The sequence below is a fragment of the Pteronotus mesoamericanus genome, unplaced genomic scaffold, assembly GCF_021234165.1.
Source record: "Pteronotus mesoamericanus isolate MK-2021 breed Mesoamerican mustached bat unplaced genomic scaffold, CSHL_Meso_final contig_1079, whole genome shotgun sequence".
Classification (NCBI taxonomy): Eukaryota; Metazoa; Chordata; class Mammalia; order Chiroptera; family Mormoopidae; genus Pteronotus; species Pteronotus mesoamericanus.
The window spans coordinates 36,676-56,283 of record NW_026555011.1 but is presented as its reverse complement, the minus strand read 5'-3'; the positions used below and the strand labels follow the sequence as shown (position 1 = coordinate 56,283).

Below are 19,608 nucleotides of genomic sequence, written 5' to 3'. Positions count from 1 at the left end.
AAGGGGACATTGAAGGTATAAAAGAATTTGCAGGATGATGGGCTCCAAATTCTGCAGAAGATTCTGGGAGAAGGAATGAAGGTGCAGAGAATACACAATAGTAAACGAGAAAGGCCCAGAACATGAAGTATTTATTAGCGAAGAAGACCAATATACTGAGGGCCTCTTCGAAGAGACAAATTCAAGCTGAAAAATATAGGGAGGGAGTCCACTGACCTCCCAGCAGTTCTCCACGACCTGGCAGCCAAGAAGTACATAAACAAACAAAGAGACAAAACAACAACAACAACAAAAACTCCTCTTTAATAGAATTATTCTCCTAAGTCCCGCCTAACAGAGGTCTTTGCTCTGTTTTCCATTCTGGGCTAATACTTTGCTAATCCTGTATCTCTCTACTTCATCCTCTTTCTGCTCTGGCCAAGATGGAATTTTCTCAGTACCTCAGACATACCATGTCCTATCCCAACTCAGTATTTGCAATGACCAAAATGATCTGTCCCCTTTTTTCCTCTGAGAAACTTGAGCTCATCCTATAGATCTCCGTCTAAATATTATTCTTCTTTTGCCTGTATAACATGCTCTCAAGCACTTTCTCATTTTTCATGTGTCTTGTAATTTATGCCACATGAGTGTTTCAGCACTAGATTGTAAGTGTTATGAGAGCTGTGACTATAATTTTTCACCTCTCTGTCTTCTTACCTAAAGTATAAATTTGTACCCACAGGAATCAATTACTACCAGCCAATCCACCAATCCACTGAGCTGAGAAGTAGTCTAAGTGGTATAGATGCATTTCAGAAAAACATCAAGAGTTTAAGAGATGGAACAACCAGGATTGATTCCATGCTCTGACCCGAACTTCCTTTCAGGTGCTGGGCATACCTTTTAACTACTCCTAATGAGTTAGCGATTCCTTAGAAAGTTGGTCAGACTATTAATGGTGCTCCCACAAGTTTTTGCCAGTGTCTCATATTTTTCACATAATTGCTATGAGCACAGGTGTTCTTACTTTTTCTTTTGAAACGAGATTGCAACATGTGGATTAAATCATGTTCACCCATCTGCATCATGTACACTCACATTAAAGTCTTCCCTTAGGTTTGAAAATAGAAATATCACTAACAGCTTCCTACAGGGGTGGGACAGATGCATAGAAACAGACAGCAAATACCTGCACATGTGATATGAGCTTCCTCCTTCAGATGGCAAGAACTGTGTTTCCAAGGGTCAGAAGGACACTGCCAGAGGGACATATCAGTGTTCCGACACTGGATTCCATCCACCCACCGGGGTCTGGAACCTTCTCTAAAATTGACCGAAGAATCAAGGGTCCCCCTGTCCCCACAGCCAAGGTGTCTGCAGATCGTGGACAAGGTCATGGCTTCCATGGGGCTGCGGCAGACGCTGCCCCAGGTCCCATTGTAGAAAACTTCCAGCCACCCGGCACACTCCTGGTCCTCGCTCACCACCCTCAGCGCCAGGGACTCTAAAGTGAAAGGGAAAGCAGGGCACAGTGAGCAGTTCACTCAAAGCTTGGCGTTTCTTCTCTCCCCCAGCGGATGTGAACACTCATCGCTGACTCTGCTAAGGAGACACCCACTAAGTGGCAAGACTGACATTTGTGTCCCTTTTCCCTGACTTCGTCCATTTCTGTCTGTCTGTCTCTACCTGAGTGATGTAGTGGAACATGAACAGAGAGGATCTCCAGCCTGAGCCCTCTGCCGGGAGGGCAGCTAAGTCCTGCTTCCTGACAAGACTTCTGACAAAGCTTGTGGAAGGGAGTATGGATAGTGGGTGGTAGGTGGAATAATGGACCCCCAAAGATTTCTGCATTCTGTCTCATGGAACCTGTGAAATGTTACCTTTCATGGGAAAAGGGACTGTAGTTAGTATTAAGAATAAAGACTTTGGAATGGTGAGCTTAACCTGAGATACTGTGCATTAACCAAGTGAGTTGAGCCTAATCACATCCTTGGACCATCCACTCTTAAAAACAAACAAACTTTCCCAGCTTTGGTTCAGAGGAAAATGTGGCTAAGGAAGAAGGGTCAGAGGGAAGCAACGTTGTTTGTTTGAGGAAAGAAAAGGGAGCATGGAGCCCAGGAAGGAATGCACACCAGCTTTGGAAAGTAGACAAGGCAGGGAGCGGACATCTTCCCCAGAGCCTCCAGAAGGAATGCAGCGGTGTTGACACCTTGACGTCAGCCCATGGGGCCTGCTGTCAGATTCTAATGTACAGAACTGTACAATAATAAATTTGTTTTGTTTTTCAGCCATATGGTAATTCATTACAGCATCAGTCGGATCTCAAGATGTTACTACCATAAGCAACTGAAGAGTGAGCCCTGCTTTCAATGGAAGTCCTGTTAAAAAATGGCTTTGTCAGGAGATACTGCTGAGAAAGAAGGACCAGAGCCCCCGCTGCCGCAGGAGGAAATGAAATACCAATCGTCATACCTGCTAGACAGGCAGGCCCTGTGGAAGGCAGCTTCCTTCTCTGGCCCTTTTGACAAGAATCTCAGGGCTCAGACTCCCATCCTCAGGGGCCCCCACCTCCTCCCCAGCCAATGGACAATGTGCAGCACTGACCTGAGCAGATGACCCCCGCGTCCTTGTAGTGTCCGCAGTCGTGCTGTCCCCAGCCCCGGGAAGGGCACTTCCACAGGTGGGACTCCTTTCCTGTGCACTTCACGTCATTCAGCCAGATCCGGCCTGATCCTGCCCCGAAGTGAGCAGAGACCGTGGCATTGACGGCTTGTCCACAGCCCAACTGTCTGCACACGACCTGGGCATCGTTCAGGTCCCAGCCGTCATCACAGACGGTGCCCCAGGCGCCCCGGTGGAGGATCTCCACTCTGCCGGCACAGCGACTGCCCCCGGCCACCAGGCGGAGCGCTCTGCTCTCTGAAGAGAGAGGGGTAAATGGGGCATTTACAGAGGGAAAAAGAATAGGGTTTTCTGGTCCTGTGGGAGCCCTCACCTGAGCAGTTGGCAGCGCTGTCCTCTGAGGCTGCAGAGCCTGCTGGTTCAGACACCGAGTCGCACTGGGGCAGCACCTGGGTCTGGTTTCCTGGAAAGAGTTGGAGAGTGAGTGGGGTTGAGGAAAAGGAAATTGAATTTCATAGTAACCTAATGATGGGGTCTGAGATGAAAGCTGAAAGTTAGGAGTAATGGTATAATATTAGACTCACCTTCTTTATGGAGAGTTCTACTACTGACAATGCCCAAATTTCTCTTTTAAGCTAAACATTGCATGAAAAATGAGTTTAGAGAGAAGCTGGAATGTATTAGTACTCTTAGAAAGTGTTGTAGAGCTAGGAAGGCAGTGAGAACTTAAGGATCCAGGCTGTCAGAAGGAAGGAAAAGGCAGAGATGAGCCCCTACCCCTGAGGACTTTGTGAATTAAAGGGTTATTGTCTAGACTCTGAACAGCTCAGGAAATTTTGTCAAACTCACAGGGTTTGGGGAATACAAAGTATAATTCAGGGTGAGCCACAGAGGGCCTTACCTGTTAACCAGAATCCTAAGGCAAAGTAAGATAAAAATATTCCTCACAGGAAAGGATGCTCAGGTTCTAATCACTGCATTTCCTTTTAAATAAGGCAACCACCCTTAAATCAGGTTCCTGGAGGCAAAATAAGTGCTTTCTGAAGGATTTCCACAATGTCTATCGTTAAAAAAATTCCCATATAAAAAGGATCTTGTGGAAAACGAAGAGGAAAAAGGACACATTCCGATGATTTTCACAAGACATCTAGCATGGAGTTACCTGACTAGGAGTTTAAATAACCATGATTAAAATGCTCACAGAATTGAAAGACAAAGTGCTTGTCTTGGCAGAGAAGTTATTACAAAAAGCAAATAAAAATTCTAAGACTTAAAAAGTTGATAGAACTGAGAAAGTGAGTGTAATGGCACATTAGATCAGCACATAGTAGAAATAGGAAAAGAAAAGATCAGAGGCAAATATATAGAATAAAGCACAGACAGGCAAAGGATAGAAAAACATAAAAAGGGGAACAGGAAACATACTGAAAAGGTGTGATCTTCATGTGTACAAAGTCCTAGATTGATAAAGCAGTAACTGACAAAATGAAAGGTAGAATACATTAGAAAATGCACAGTCACAGTCTGATATTGAATACACCCATGATGATTCTTTAAACCCTTCCACCAGTCTTTGATAGTGCATCCTTTGAGAAGTGTGGTCTATAGCTCTCTCACTGGATCTTGGCAAACCTTTGAGAGCTGCCTGTAAGCAACAAAATGCAGGGAAGGCAACACTGCTTAACTCTTAGCACTGGGTCAGAAAATCGTGCAGCTTCCCCACATTTCATTTAGGACATTTGCTTTAAGGGAAGCCTGACTCTGTTGAGACTGTCAGGTTGGAAAGGCCATACGCAGGTGGCCTTGTTAAGCCGAACTACCAGGTGTTTTGTGTGTAAGGGAGCCATCTGGATTTCCAGCTCAGGCAAGCCATCAGATGCCTTTAGCCCCAGGTGACATCTAAGTGAAACCACATAAAATACCTCAAGATAGAACTGCCAAATCAAGTCTGTCTCAAGGTCCTGACCCAGGCAATCTGAGCAAAATGACGTGTATTATTTGTTTTCAGCTGCTGAGTTTTTTAGGAAAATTTGTTAGTCAGTGTTAGTAACCAGGACACTCACCGTGTTCCCCAGAATGCTGCCACTACATAGAGAGAGAAATGTTTGTCTTTAACTTCTACTAAAGAGATTAAAAATATTTGTCTGAACGAGGATTGAACATGAATGCTCATAGCATCTTTATTCATAGTAACCCCAAATGTGTGCCGTGTCTTTTGGACCAAGGCCTTGGGAGGTTCTTAGAGAGACTATGGGACAAGCCCTGTGGTTTTTGTAGATGCTGTTGGTGAGTGTTTCCAGGGTTTTTGTTATTCAGAAAAACAAAATGAAAACACCTGTCTCAGTAACAGAAGTATTACCTACTCCGAGATCCCCCCAATTTCCTCCTACGTTTTCTTTTAGAAGTTCAATTGTTAAACATTTTACATATAGGTTGTTTGATAATCATTTGAAGCTCATTGTTTCTTTTTGGTGCTGTGTGAAGTAAGGGTTGGGGTTCATTTTTCAGTCATACAGATACTTTATTCCAACATCATTTTTGAAAATATATACCTCCTCCAATATTTTGGCACCTGTATTAGTTTGCTGGGGCTGCTGCAACCAACTACCGCTCACTGGGTGGTTCCAGCAACAAAAATTTATTTTCTGACAATTCTGGAGGCTAGAAATCCAAGGTTAAGGTATTGACAAGGCAGATTTCTTATGAGGGTGATGAGGGAAGGAGCTGTTCAAGGCTGGCCTTTGGCCTTGGCTTGTAGATAGCTGTCTTCTCCCTGTGTCTTCCATTGATCTTTCCTCCGTGTGTGTCTGCATCTTAATCTCCTCTTCTTACAAGATTACCAGTCATATTGGATTGGGGCTGATCCATATGAATTTTGTGTACAGGGGCACAATTTAATCCATAATAGCATCGTTGTATATAATCAACTGATACATATATTTGTGTCCATTTCTGAACTCTCTATTCTGTTCCACTGATGTCTCTATATCTATCTTTACTCTGAGACAATAGTGTCTTGTTTATTGCAGCTTGATAGTAAGTCTTGAAATCAGGAGCTTCCAGATTTGTTCTTCTTTTCCAAAGTTATTTGCCCTTTGTTCCCCCACATAGATTTTAGAATTGACTTATAAATTCCTGCAAAGACATTTACATTATCCCAATGAGTGAATATGGTATGTTGGCTGCTTTTGTGTGCATTAATGAAGCTAAAAGAGAAGCAGTCGGCAACTGCCAGAGCCTCAGAGTCATGGCTGATGATTTATTTTGTAGAAGGAAGGCCACAACACCGTAAAGGAATTGGGTGGAGATCATGTGAAATCCTAAGAGGGACCCTGTTCCACTTATGATCACTAAAATGATCTCACGTGGTGCAGGGGAAAATAGTCAAGAGCCCCTAAAACCTGGGGATATTAAGGCAAAGAGTTAAGGCACCTTGTGGGACAGCGTAATCATTTCTTCCACTATCCCTTTTTGATATTTTATGCACACGAGATTAAACAACGTAATTTTTTCACTAGACTCTGCCGAATGGAGGGGAATGCTCAGTCTTACTCAGGACCCTCCATTTGCCTCAGCTTATGCTAAAATGTAGATAGAGAGACAAACTCTTTAAAATTGTTTTTTCTTTTATATTCTCCCTTTTTTATGTAGGCAAATTTGATTATTTTAAAGTCATTTTTAATGTTATTCTATTACAGTTGTCCCAGTTTTCTTTCTTTAATTGTATTTTTTTTCCATTACCATTTATCTGAGACAAACTCTTAATGGAGTGAATGATATAAAGGCAGGTGTGCATAACTCATATCCTAAATGAGAGAATTGTCCTGCTCCACCCTTAAATGGAATCCTCCTTTATCCAAACCCTTGGCAAGAGGAATGTACAAATCTGTTCTCTATTCTGTTTTAATTGACCTGCTATGTGGGGACCTTAGAATTACCTAAACCCACTGAAGTGGCTAATTTAAAACAGCGTACCTGGGGGACATCAAGAATTCAGGCCTTACCTGAGGATCTGTCTAGTAGAACCTGTGAGAAAAACTGGTGGATCCTGCAGGCAAACTGTGGACTATAGAAACCTTAAGGTTCTCTTCACTACGGCATCACTGTATTCAAGCCGTTCAACAAGTTAGGAAAGACTGGTGTTTTGTGATTGATTTGGCTAATGTTTTCTTTTCCATTTTTACATAGGAAAAAAAGTCAATTTACATTTACGTGGGATAGACTCCCATATCAATTTACTGTGCTCCTACTGTATTTAATTCTCCTGTGTATGGTTCCAGCTGAAATTGAAAGACATTCTACAAAATAATTGGCCTGCTTTCTTTAAAAAGGTCAGTGTCATGAAATATAACGATTCAGAAAGTGTTCAATACTAAAGGAGACTGAGTGGACATGACAACAGAATGCAGCACATTACCCAAATCTTTTAGCCTCAACAATATACTTGGATCACTCAGCAAAATCTGAATAACACTTATGGATTAGATAATTGTATTAGAACAATGTTAGTTTTTGGAATATGAGAATTGTGCTGTTGTTTTGTAAGGTAATTATTGGAAGTATTTTAAGAGTAAAGGGATACAATGTCTGTGACCTACTAATTTTAACTACAAATTTTGAAAGATTTTACATATTCAGGGAGGGATGGGACAGGAGGAGGGGACAGATCGCAAGATACTGACATTGGTGGACTGTGGATAAGGGCTCTCTGGAAATCTTTGCTCTCACAACTTTTAAATTTAAGTTTCAAATTAGTCAAAATATAGATACAGAAATATGAAGGTGAAAACAATTCAGAGAGAATCCATTCCTAGGACACCTTCACTAAAAGAAATACTAAAAACATCAGAAACATAAAATGCCTAGGAGAAATCCTAGTGAAAGCTGTGTAAAACTTCTGAAAGACTTAGAAGGGATGGAGAGATATCCCATGTATATGAGTTGGGAAACTCAATGTTTTCAAGGTTAACTACCTTCAAATTCACGCGTAGAATAAATCTAATCTCAATCAAAATACCATTACATTCTTTTTGGGTGAAAAATGACAAGCTAATTCTAACATTTATATGCTAATGCAAAAAGCCAAGAATGATTAACACAGTAGGCAAGAAAAGTAACAAAGTTAGAGGAGTTGTTGTTAAGTAACTTTTTTAAAAGTTTTCTACACTTACTATGAAGTTACAGTAACTAAGAAAGTGTGGAAATGGTGCAGGGATAGATAAGTTATACAACAGAGCAAAGTAGAATCTAGAGAAAGGCTCAGACGTCATGTACTCTATGGCAAAGGAGCCACTGCAGGAGGGAGAGTCTTTTCAGGAAAAGCTTCTGAGTCAATTGGATGTCCATTAAAAACTATGAAATTTGATCCTTATTTCACACCATACATAGATATTAATTGCCTAGAAGAATTGTAAAATTATATTTAAAAGAAAAATAATTAAGTTTCTATAAGATATTCTTGGAGAATATTTTGTGGTCTTCAGGTAGGAAAGTTCTCTTAAAAAGGATATAAGAAACCCTAAGTGTACCGGAAAAAGTTGACATGTTATAATACATTAAAATTAAGAACTTGGCTCAATATAGGACACCATACCATTAAGGGAGTAAAAATTAAAGGCCAAGGATCAAACATAAAAAATAAATATACATATTTGCACCAAAAATCATTGTCATGGGATTTGTAGCATTATGTTTTGTAATAGTCAAGAATTGGAAACAACCAAATCTACCATCACTGGAATTGACCAATGCATGGTCATGTGATCATTCAATGGAATACTCTGTAGCAATAATATGAATAAAGTTCTGCTTAAGCAATAACATGAATGAATTCCAAACACAATGTGGAGTCAAAGAAGTAAGACACAGAAGAAAACATTTCATGATTTTATATAAAGTTCAAAAAATAACAAAACTATTCCATGGTAGTAGAAGTTAGAAAAGTGGTCTTGTTTGGAGAGGAGGGAGGGCAGAGTGATTGGTGGGAAGGGAAGGTGGCTTCCTGGGTGCTTTAAATCATCTCTTTATTAATCTGGGGTGGGGCACATGGCTGAGGTGTACACTTATTACTTATACATTCTCCATGATCATACTTAAATAGAATTTTTATTTGAAAAATATTACTCCTATTAACATTCCTGCATTGATCAAAAAAGGTGAATGAACAATGGGAATAACCATATTTCACCATGAAATACTTTTGAGGGCAACTTTTCCACAGTTTCTGCTCACAGAGACATTTCACTTAAGAAACACCCTCAGTACCAGGCAGCCCTTCCCTTTCTCTTACCTGAGCAGATCACAGAGGCCGTGTTCCCGTGGGTACAGCCAGGAATGCCCAGGGCAGTCATCGGGCACTTCCACAGGAAGGACTCAGCCCCTGAGCAGTGAAACTGGGCTTTCCAGATCTGGTCACCTCCTTCCACAAGGTGGGCTCCTGCTGGGGTAGAGAGGGCGACACCGCAGCCGAGCTGACGACAGACAACGTTGGCATTGGCCATGTTCCAGTGGGAGGCACAGAGCACTCTCCATCCTCCAGAAATATTCACCTCCACTTGGCCCTCACACTGAGAGGTGCCATTGTTCATGAGCCGCACTTCTGTGTATGCTGGTAGGAGAGAACAGGATTTCACCAAAACCTCATGTCTTTCTTTCCCCAAGAGAGTATGCAGGGAGGTTAAAGTCCTGCTCTGCATCTCACCTGAACAGACAACTTGAACAGCCCCTCTGTGCTGGCAAGCACCTCCTGGACAGGGCGCCCTGGGGCAGACACTGAGCTCAGGCTCCTGCCCCTCACACTGGAACTCTTCAGCCCACACCGGTTCATCTGACCCTCTGGAGGGCACATCCACCAGGACAGACACAGCTTTGCCACAGCCCAGCTCCGCACAGATGACCTGGGCAGTGGGCCACGTGAAGTTCCCATCAGACACTGGAGTCCATCCAGTGTGTTCTAGGATACACTTCGACTCGCCCTGAGCAGGGTTCACCCCCTCCAGCCAGACGCACAAAGCCTGAGAGGAAGAACAAACAGACCCAGTGAAGTGTTCTTGATCCTGGCTTGGCAATTGGAAACGTGTCACAGGCAGCAATGTGAAAGTTTTACTTTTCTGGTGGTGGGGCATGGGAAGCCATTGTGACAATTATTGTCAGAATTGCATTTTCATAAACAAATTTCTGAAGAGAAATGTACACTTTGAAGTTGGTTACAAATGAGAATTTTTTTACCTAGAGGCCTCGCAAGTACAGGGCCCAAGGAAATTGCACCGTATGGGCTTTTAAACTTGGGTATAGAGGTATGAATTAAGTGAGTGAACACACAGTTACAAAAAAAAAAAGAGTCCATGAGATTCTATCAGTTAGAGGTCTATAAGGCAGACAAGTTAGAAGGATAACCTGAGATTTTTGGGGGCTAGAATTCTGAGCAGCTTTATCTCAGTAGCCAACCTTCAAGCGACAGAGGGTAATGAGGGAAAACGATGAGGGTTGGATCCGTGAGTGCATGCCAAACTGTAGACAGGCTTCTAGCTCGAAGGAGGAAATACACATAAAATTAGTCCACTTTTATGGTCTCACATTTTATTTTTCCCACAATTTTCAAAGGCAAAAATTCCAAGAATTTCTTAGGGGACCTGATTGTGGAAGAAGCTGTCCAAAGATGGGCTTGGATGTTAAGAAAACTCCAAGAGTCACAGGAAAAGGAGTGACTGTCCTAGTCATCTTTCTTGAACCCTAGGATTTGCCAATGGGCCTGGGAGAGAGAGAGTCCTCAGGGTAATATGTAAGGCAGCTGAGTTTGTTGATCACTACATTCTGGGTTTTTCTTCCCAGACAAAGGGATCTAAGCCAATGCTAAGGAGAGAGAGCAATTGAGGTATGTTAATCCTATCTGTATGCTAAGTGTATATCCCTCTCCTACTTGGATTCTTGAGATAAGAAGCCAGCATGCTTTAAAAAAGAGAGTAAAGGAATGAGGCCGAGGGCAAACAATGTATAATTTGGAGACTTCCAAATAGCAAAAGCTTTAGTATAGATGAAAGATATCAATATTTTGGATAAATACCTGTGGAACAAGTCTTTAACACATTTTATCACCCTGTGCTCCTCCCATCTAACACCTAATGATAAAGTAGTGAGTGAAAAAATAAATTATATCTTTATCTCTATATCTATATCTGTATCTATCTATATCTATTTCACTCTCTCTCTTTTGAAAAATATTTGATTGCACAAAGGACTTATTCTGGGATCCCCTACTAACATACATTTCTTCAGCATGTCACCTAACATGACCCCAGATTTTCACATTGATTGAAGTTGTTCACTTCAGGGATGTGACAAGTCCTCCCATTGTTTTGTGACTCTGGCAAGACTGGTATTGCTAGTGAGAAGTGAAGTTTTAATAATTCAGTGCTGTCATAGATGTTATCATCCAAAGTAAAATAGTATTGGGGCTCACCACAGGTAACCCCCACTTGTTTTGGGCTAATTAGATGTTTATGGGATGGAAAGTGAAGTTTCTGTACAAATGAGGGCCCAGAAAGAATCTGACTGACATGGAGATTCTCACTGAACTTCGACCGGCTTATCTGAGAAGAGTGAGTGAAATTTCCAGGCTCAGTACTAGGCTTACACTGAGAGCTCCTGTCCAGCTCTTTAACCCTTTTGTTGGAAATTGGTCTTCCTGACCTGACCTGAAAAATGTCCAGACACATTTCCAAAAATCTGCCTAAAGAAGAAATGACAGACAGACAGGTGGTTTTTATCAAGGAATCCTGAATTTAGCATTAATATGTTTAAGCTAATAGTATAGAAGCACTAAAGTACCAACATAAAAAAAGCTGGAAGTAACAAAACACCCTAAAATTTGAAATCTGCGTCTTGCACTGCAGTGAACTCTAGTCACATGTTGAGTCATAGATAAGAAAAGTTACAGACATACCTTTGCTTCAGTTAAAAAGGAGAGAGGTATCCAGGCCCACACCAAGCAAAATACGGACTATTTCATGGCTAAGATTTAAAATCAACAAGCTTTAGAAGCTGTAAATGCTACTGGGGATCCTCAAGCACTGTGTTCTTATTGTAAGCCAGAGAAGAGAGAATCTGGGAGATTTTATCATAAGAGGGGCTTGTTCAAGTTTCCAGAGCTAGGGAATACTGTTGCCTCCAGACTTAGCCTCTCCCGGGCCTGGTTTATGGTCTCCGTGCCAGCTCCACGTCCCAGGTTATTACAACATCTCATCTCCCTTCGGGCCCACTGTTACGTACATATCATGGCCCACTCTCTTTGGTGATTCACTCTACTTTTCTCTCCTTTTTCCAAATTTAGCTCATTTGCAAGATAGACAGCAACCCGAGTTACAAGAGGGGTCTTGGGGGCCAGGTCTTTAGGAAACTACTCTTTCTGTGCCTGTGCCTCAGCCTGAGAGATCCTCAAGTTTCTATATCTCAGCTTGTGCTTTGGGTTGGTTCCCTTGGCCACAGGAAATGCTCCCTCTCATTGCTATAGCTTTATTTTGTTTTGATTTTTATTTAGAAAAGCAGGAGAGCAAAGATGGCCAGGTTGGGTACCACCACCTTTCATCTAGGTCCTGTTTTTGTTACTTCACCTCTGACCAACCTTGTCTCCTCTGTCTTGCCTGCAGCTGTGACTCCTATGTCTCCAAGTCAACAGCTCTCAAGGTTTTGATGGTCAGCCTCACCTACGTCTTTACCTTTCCAGTCCCTCTCTATCAGCCCAGGATTCTTCCATTCTGATGAAAACAGAGCACCTTGCTGTCTGAGGTGTGGGAAATGTCTCCATTGGTGTAGTATTTGGCCATTCAGAGATTCACAAAGATCCAAGTGTCTTCCTTAAGACCAAACTTGCCCTGTGCCGGTGGGCTGTGCATTCCCCTACTAAGCCAGAGGTGGTCGGCAGGAACTTTCCATTAGGGTGCAGGAAAGAGCAAAGACAGCGGGACACTGGAGGCCCAGAAATAGGCAAAAATTGGGAAAAGATCAAAAGGGAGAAAAAAGGGAGGCTTCAAATGAGGCATCTCTAAACTCCAGCACAGGCCTGATATTTAGATAGGAAAAAGGTATTTGAAAACAATGTTGAGTCTATTTCATGTTGTTTTCTTCAAAATACAAACATGTTTGTATAGTATGTTATGTTTCAGGAACTTTCATAGGTAAATCAAAATAAAAGAATGTAAATCACAATAAAAGAAAGTTCTCAAATAGAATTCAGATATTATGAAAAAAAAAAAGAATGTTCTCACCTTTGTAGGTCTTTATTTCTAGTAGAGGGTAAACATGAGTACAGAGGCTAAGACCTCTGCTAAGTGCATGAGAGACTCAGCACAAAGAAAAGGAAATTGCCTCTTCAGAGGGATATTTATATTACTCCACCTCACCAAAAGCTAAAGGAAAATTATGGTCAGATATATCCTTGTCTGGTGTCCTGCTCTATAGATATCCTGTGTCCTCAGGCAAGTTACGTAACATTTCATCACTGGGATCCTGTCCCTACCACTCTGACCCTTTCCCGATCTCAACCGTGAGGCACTCTTGCAACTCATTCTTCTCAATCCCTACAACCAGCCATACAGTATTCACATAAATGTACACAAAGCCTGTTCTACACCACACCGGGGCTCTTTGTGCTGCTCAGGGAACCCTGTGTGAGCCCTTTGGAAGATCCCATTATCATTCTCACCTCCCAGAGTGACCATAACTTCTCCCACCGTCTTCAAAAATTCTTTGTCCCCTTGTTCCCAGTCTTATCAAATAACCCCCCAAATACACTGAGCTGGTACGTATAAACTATATTATTCTTACATAAAAGATACAAATTAATACTTGGTTACCTTCACCATTTCTTTGCCAGTGCAAGTGTCCCTCAAAGTTTGAGTTTATACAGATGTTTTGAAAGAAAAAAAAGAAAAATCTTTTCAGGTAACACGAAAGGAGAATCTATGATCCAAATCATTTCATCCAAAGATCTCAGGTTCTACAGGCCAAAGACTAGAAACACTTAGGCTTGAATTTACAGAGGAGAATTTCAAATTGGCATAAATCCCTAAATTCCTCTCCGATTTGTTTAATACTCCTTCAATCTAGTGCAAAACACTGTCTCACATTGTATACACAGAAACAATTCAACCAAGGACAGGACATCCTTATTCTTGACCCTCTCTCTGACAGGCTGGCTCACTATACAAAGGGAATATGTGTAGTGATTTGCAAAATCACTTACAAAATCATTTTTACAAAAGTTAAATTTTAAAAAATCACGAAGATTGATTCTAATTGAGATAATAGTTGAATAAGCTATTTTGTCTCCAAAGAAGGAAAAAATAGCATTTGAGACAATAAGAAGAAAGTAAAAAGAATCCTATCATTCACAGGTGTTTTGTGCACTTGGGGATTATGGGTAGATGTCTCAGATTCCCTAGCCCATCCACCTTCTATTGCCCCAGTGATCAGACACCAGCTTCCTTGGGACTTGCCATTCATTCACACAGTGGACAATGCACTGATCATCCCTGAGCAAATGACTCCTTCATCTCCCCGTGACTGCAGTAAGAAGGCCCCCAGGCCCAGGAAGGGCACTTCCAGACATGGGACTCCCTGTCTGTGTGCTTCACCCTTTCCAGCCTGATCCGCCCTAATCTTGCTCCAGTGTAAGTGGCCTTGAAGGCTTTTCCACGGACAAGCTGTCTGCACAGGCACAGTGGAAGGAAACTTCCTTTTCTTCTAGCTCTTTCAGCAACACCCCCTGCCCGTCCCTGCAGAGATCAGACTCCCATCCTTGAGCGCCCCACCCCCTCCCCAGCCAATGGACAATGTGCAGCGCTGACCTGAGCAGATGACCCCCGCGTCCCCCTTGTGCGAGCAGTAGTGCTGTCCCCAGTCCCAGGAACTGCACTTCCGGAGGTGGGACTCCTTTCCTGTGCAGTCCACGCTGTTCAGCCAGATCTTGCCTGATCCTTCCCCGAAGTAAGCAACGACCTTGGCATCCAGGGCTTCTCCACAGCCCAGCTGTCTGCACACCACCTGGGCATCCTTCAGGTCCCATCTGTAATCGCAGACGGTGCCCCAGGTGCCCTCGTGAAGGATCTCCACTCTGCCGGCACAGCGACTGCCCCCGTCCGCCAGGCGGAGCTGTCCGTCGCCTGAGGAGAGAGAGGCCAAGGGGGAGTTTACCCAGGGAAAGAGAGAGGGGTTTTCTGGTTCTGTCGGACACCCTCACCTGAAGAGCTGGCTGCACTAGGATCACACCTGGGTCTCGTTTCCTACGGCAGTGATCGGAAAATAACAGAGTTGAAATACAGGGGGAACAAAAAACAACCCAGGAAAACTTAGGCAGAAAATAATGTGGTGAGTATCTCAGAGAGAAAACTGTTACATGGGTCCTGTCAGAGATAACCTTGTGATTTGTAGAGTTCGGCATAGCACCTGTAGGAGATACACAGGAAATGTTAGAACCTTATCCTGAGCGGGTAAATGGGTTCAGAATCTCTGTAACAGGCTACCAGCTGAATGATTTTTTATAAACCACATACTTTAGTGCCATTGACCTGAGAACTTGAAGAATTAGGTTAAAGAGAATGGAGCGAGGAACTGGGGTGAGCTCCTCAGAAGTCTCCGGTAGCAGCCATGAATTCTATCCCATTCAGAATTGCTCCTCTTGGTCCATAGTATTCAAGGGCTGAAAAGCGGACCATGACACAGGCCATGGTTTATCCCTGAATACTTCCCTTTGGCTTCTAGGCTTCAGACTCCAGGTCTGGATACTTAGTTTAAAAATCACGTACTTCTCTTTGAGTAGATTGGGCAACCTTATGTGAGAGATAACGTCAGATGGTATTGATAGACATTGGCCAGAGGTTCCACTGGGAACCATAGAATGTTGTTTCCTCCCACAAACAAATCTAATCTTCATGTCAGAATTGCTATTATTCAAAATATGGAGTTATTTGATTTCTGAGGGAAAAATCATGTATTTCTAACTTGAATATAGAGGAGAAATAGGTTATATTCCCGTTCTGAAAGTACTTGAACAATTTTGAGAAATCCACTGTTATTATTCTCTAATTTTTACACATGAAGAAAGGGATGTAAAGAGAAGTTAAGATAATGCCTGTCAATTTGCTTTAAGTAAGTGATGAATAGAGTCTAAAACCTAGAACTTTTGTTTCCATTGAGAATGGTCCTATGGGGTACAACTAAAGGAGCTGAAGAATGTAAAATTAAAGTAAAGGTATTAGGTATTTGTGGATGTCACATGGACTATACATGCTAAAATCTCAAAGAGTGGAGATTATTTCAGTGTTAGCCAAGATTCTACTCCTTTTTTTTTTTTCAGCCTCTGGGAATTTTTTAATCCAGTGCATGGGTTAATAGCATCGAATCTGGGCTCAGGCACGGCAGAGGACTCCTGTTGGGACAGAGAAGCCAGCCTCACTTTGGGGGTTACCCGGTGCTGGAGTGACCACATTGGAGGCTTGCAGGGCACCCTCACACAACAGTTTTCTCCACAAATATTTGCCCAGGTTAAAAGCTGTGAAGGGCAGGAGGCCAAAGAACTACCTCAAAAATTTTGGAAAGCAGAGTGGATATTCCCCCATTGTCGTGAGTGTTGAGTTCCCAAAACATTCAGGCTCTCCACTGAAATCCCTGCGAGCCCATGCCCTAGAAACAAGAAAAATCAGAGGTAGACTGAGGGTTGCCAAAACTGTTACTGTAAAAGGGAAGAAGTAAAATCAGGTAAAAAGATGAAAAATAGAACAAGAATTGTCAATATATAAAAAATCAAAGTAACAATACTAACTGGAAATAAAATGTCTAGAATTAAGGATTAAAGGAATAGGTTAAGAGACTTTTAGATAGAACTTAAGACAGAAATAGTCACTTAGAGGAGAGAAGAGAAGGGGGGCGAGGATGAGGAATGGAGAGATACACACACAGAGACAAAGACACAGAGAGCTGCAGAAGAAATGCTTGAAGAGATAATGGTTGAGAATTTAAAAAATGGGTGAAAGTGTAACACACATATTCAAAAAGCTCAAAGAATCCTAAGAAACATATGAAAAGCCCCATACCTAGTAAAACACCTGAAAATCAAAGAACAAGAGAAAAATCTGGACTAAAAACAAATGTGTTAATATAAAGGAGGCAAAAAAAAAAAAGAGAGAGAAAAAGGAATGTAAAGCAGGTGGGACAATTAAAAGCTAATGGTAGGCTAAGCCAACAGTATTAGTGGTTGCATTTAATGTAAATGGATTAGATACTTTGAACAAAATTCACTCTAAATAAACAACAAATTCAGGTAAATGCTGTATTCAAGATATCTCATATATGTGGACAAAAAAAGGTTGAAAGTAAAATGATGGAAAAAATTTATTTATATACTATGTAAACAGTACCATAAATTGAGTGGAGGAGCTATATCAATATTACAAAAAAGTATACTTCAAAACAAGATACACTATTTGCATTAAAAAGTAAAATTTTCATGTGAATAAAGGGATAAGACCTTAATGCAGATAAAAATATCAAAATCAACCATTATTAACATATGGCCAAAACCCAAGGAACTGGAAGTTTCAAGAAATATAACAAAGGAAGAGACAGAACTTCTCCCTCCCTTTGGGAGGCATAGAACTTCCCAAAGAAGAGAAACAAAGGCTTCTAAGTGGAGGATCTTGAAATAAAGAGGAAACATGGGTTAAGGGGAGGGACAGGGAGGTGAGGAGCATTGCAAAAGCAGCCAGAGACCAAGGCCCACAGCTACAGGAGCCGGCTCTCCAGGCACATGGCTAGACTATTCTCATTTTGGCAGTTTGCACAGTGAAATCTTGAGTCAGGGGCCCAATGGGGGCTAGATTTCATGTAGGATCCGCGGGATCTACAAGAGAGAAAATTCACCATGGGATTTGATAAGCAGAGGATTCTTCTTAATTAGCAGATCCTTTAGGATGTCACAGAACAAGCTCAAGTAACCCTGTGGGGCTAGGCAAAATTGACCAAGAGAGGTACATCCTGAAGTCTCTGAGGCTCCATTCCCCTTCTGCCTTCAAGGCTAATATTAATTCACCCATGAGCACCTACACTTGGCATCACTTTTCTCTGTTGCACAGTGGGGTTTGAGGATCATCAATCTAAGAGTTAAGGAGGGAAAACATTACAAATACACAAAATTCTGTCCAGAACCCAATGCTGGGGAAAAACTACAGTAAAGCAGAAAAACACTAGAGCTGTGGGTTTGTGGGGAAGATAAAGAAACTCCAAGTCATGGTTAGACTGCAGGTGCAGGGTTATCTGGGCTGCAATTATAGTTCATATGGGAAGGACTTTCTTTATAGGCAGGAAGGTTTCCATCTCTGCCCTCATCATATACACATGCACTTGTATCATCACCGCCGCTACCACTTCCACCACCTGGTCCCACAGTCCGGCTTAGAAAGTGTGAGTTCTATGGGCTCCTATCTAAAATACTGATTTCCCTGGGCAGACATATTCTTGCTTTCATATACAATCTTTACATACTCTTCAAACTTCCCCTCACCCATTTCTCTCTCTCTCTCTCTCTCCAGCAAACACATACACATAAGTACACGTGCATGCGCTTGCATTCCCACACACACACACACACAGAATGTATTGGCTGAAAGAGCAGAAATATCAAAATAATGGTTGAGAGAGACATAATATAAATTTGAGGTAGGACAGATCAGAGGCCCCGCCGGGGGTAGACCCTCAGCCATAATCCATTGCAGAAGGTGATTTGCGCTTTATGGTGTTGGAGAGGCACGCAACACAGATTCGGGTCAATCTGACAACAAGGTTTACATCTCTACAGCGTCTCACTTTTAACCTTGAAAAACAGAGTCCCCACAGGAGAAAAATGAGCATTGACTGTCAATAAAGATTATAATTGGTGAAAATCAAATGGTTAATAGGGAGGCGTTGCCTTTACAACCCCAGGGATCATCTGCCCAGACTCTGAGAGCTAACCCAGTATCACTGCTGATTTTCAGAAGTGAGGCTCTGCTTACCTTGAGCACTCGCGAGGACACTGACGAGGAGAACAGCAAGTCCTTGGAGGAAGCAGTGCCCATTCATGGTCGTTTTGACCCTCTTGTCTATAGGCAACAGTCTCAACTTCGTCAAACCATACAAGAAATCTTCCTGGTCCATAATGGGGGCTCCCACAGCAGGAAGGGGGTTATATAGTCCCATCCCCTGACATCGCCATCTCCCAGCAGCCAATAGAAACCCTGCTTAACATCTTCCCTGCCATCAGAGACGATATGAAAGGAAACTTTCTGAAATTCAAACACCAATTAGATGCTGAATCTTAGATATCTCCTTATATGAGATACAAGGCTTTCTAATGTCAGGTGTTACTCTGCCCTCTCCCCCCTCCTGCAAAGCTGATACAGTAAATCTACACTTAAAAACTATGTGTGGCTTTCTTCTCTGCACCCCACAGGCCTGGCTCACGGCTGGTTCAGTGCAGCTGGTGAGGTCAGTCAGATACATTGGTTTGGGTGCAGTTCTACCACCCCGTGGGTGAAATAAAAATGACTTTTTAAAAAATTATGTCTAGATCTTCAATGTCACATGTTGTGGGTGCAAAGAAAGAAGAAGCATCTAACAGTAAGGACAAAAAGTAAAGTGAATGAAGAATTAGTATTGGAAACATACATAATTTTCGGGTATTTCAGGTTTCTTTGGATATGGGTGGAAGTGGGCAAAGGGCGTGGGGAAGGGGAACGGATAGAGATCTTAGGGCGTTGGGCACATGACATGTTGTGCAGACGATGATTTATTGAGTCGTACACTTGAAACCTGTATGATTTTTTTTGAACCAATCACCCTTATTAATTTAATTTAAGTAGTTATCAGGTAAATGAAAAAAATGAGTGAAATAGACATCAAGGGGACATGATTATTAGACTTTCCTCCATTTTATATCTGGTTTGTAAGTTAAAGCCTCACAGAGAGCGTTTG

At 42.1% G+C, this 19,608-nt stretch overlaps 1 protein-coding gene across 1 annotated transcript; it reads right to left on the bottom strand.

Annotated features, from left to right (window-relative positions):
- Positions 1 to 1,171: 1,171 nt before the first annotated feature.
- On the bottom strand, positions 1,172 to 18,717 carry LOC129071655 (antigen WC1.1-like; the record flags this gene model as incomplete). The annotated part of the gene is given in 8 exon segments (XM_054574931.1): positions 1,172 to 1,486; positions 2,590 to 2,904; positions 2,981 to 3,070; positions 8,897 to 9,214; positions 9,308 to 9,566; positions 9,568 to 9,620; positions 14,451 to 14,765; positions 18,651 to 18,717. Coding segments are annotated over 8 exon segments (1,732 nt in total), but the record flags the coding sequence as incomplete, so codon positions are not given.
- Positions 18,718 to 19,608: the final 891 nt, after the last annotated feature.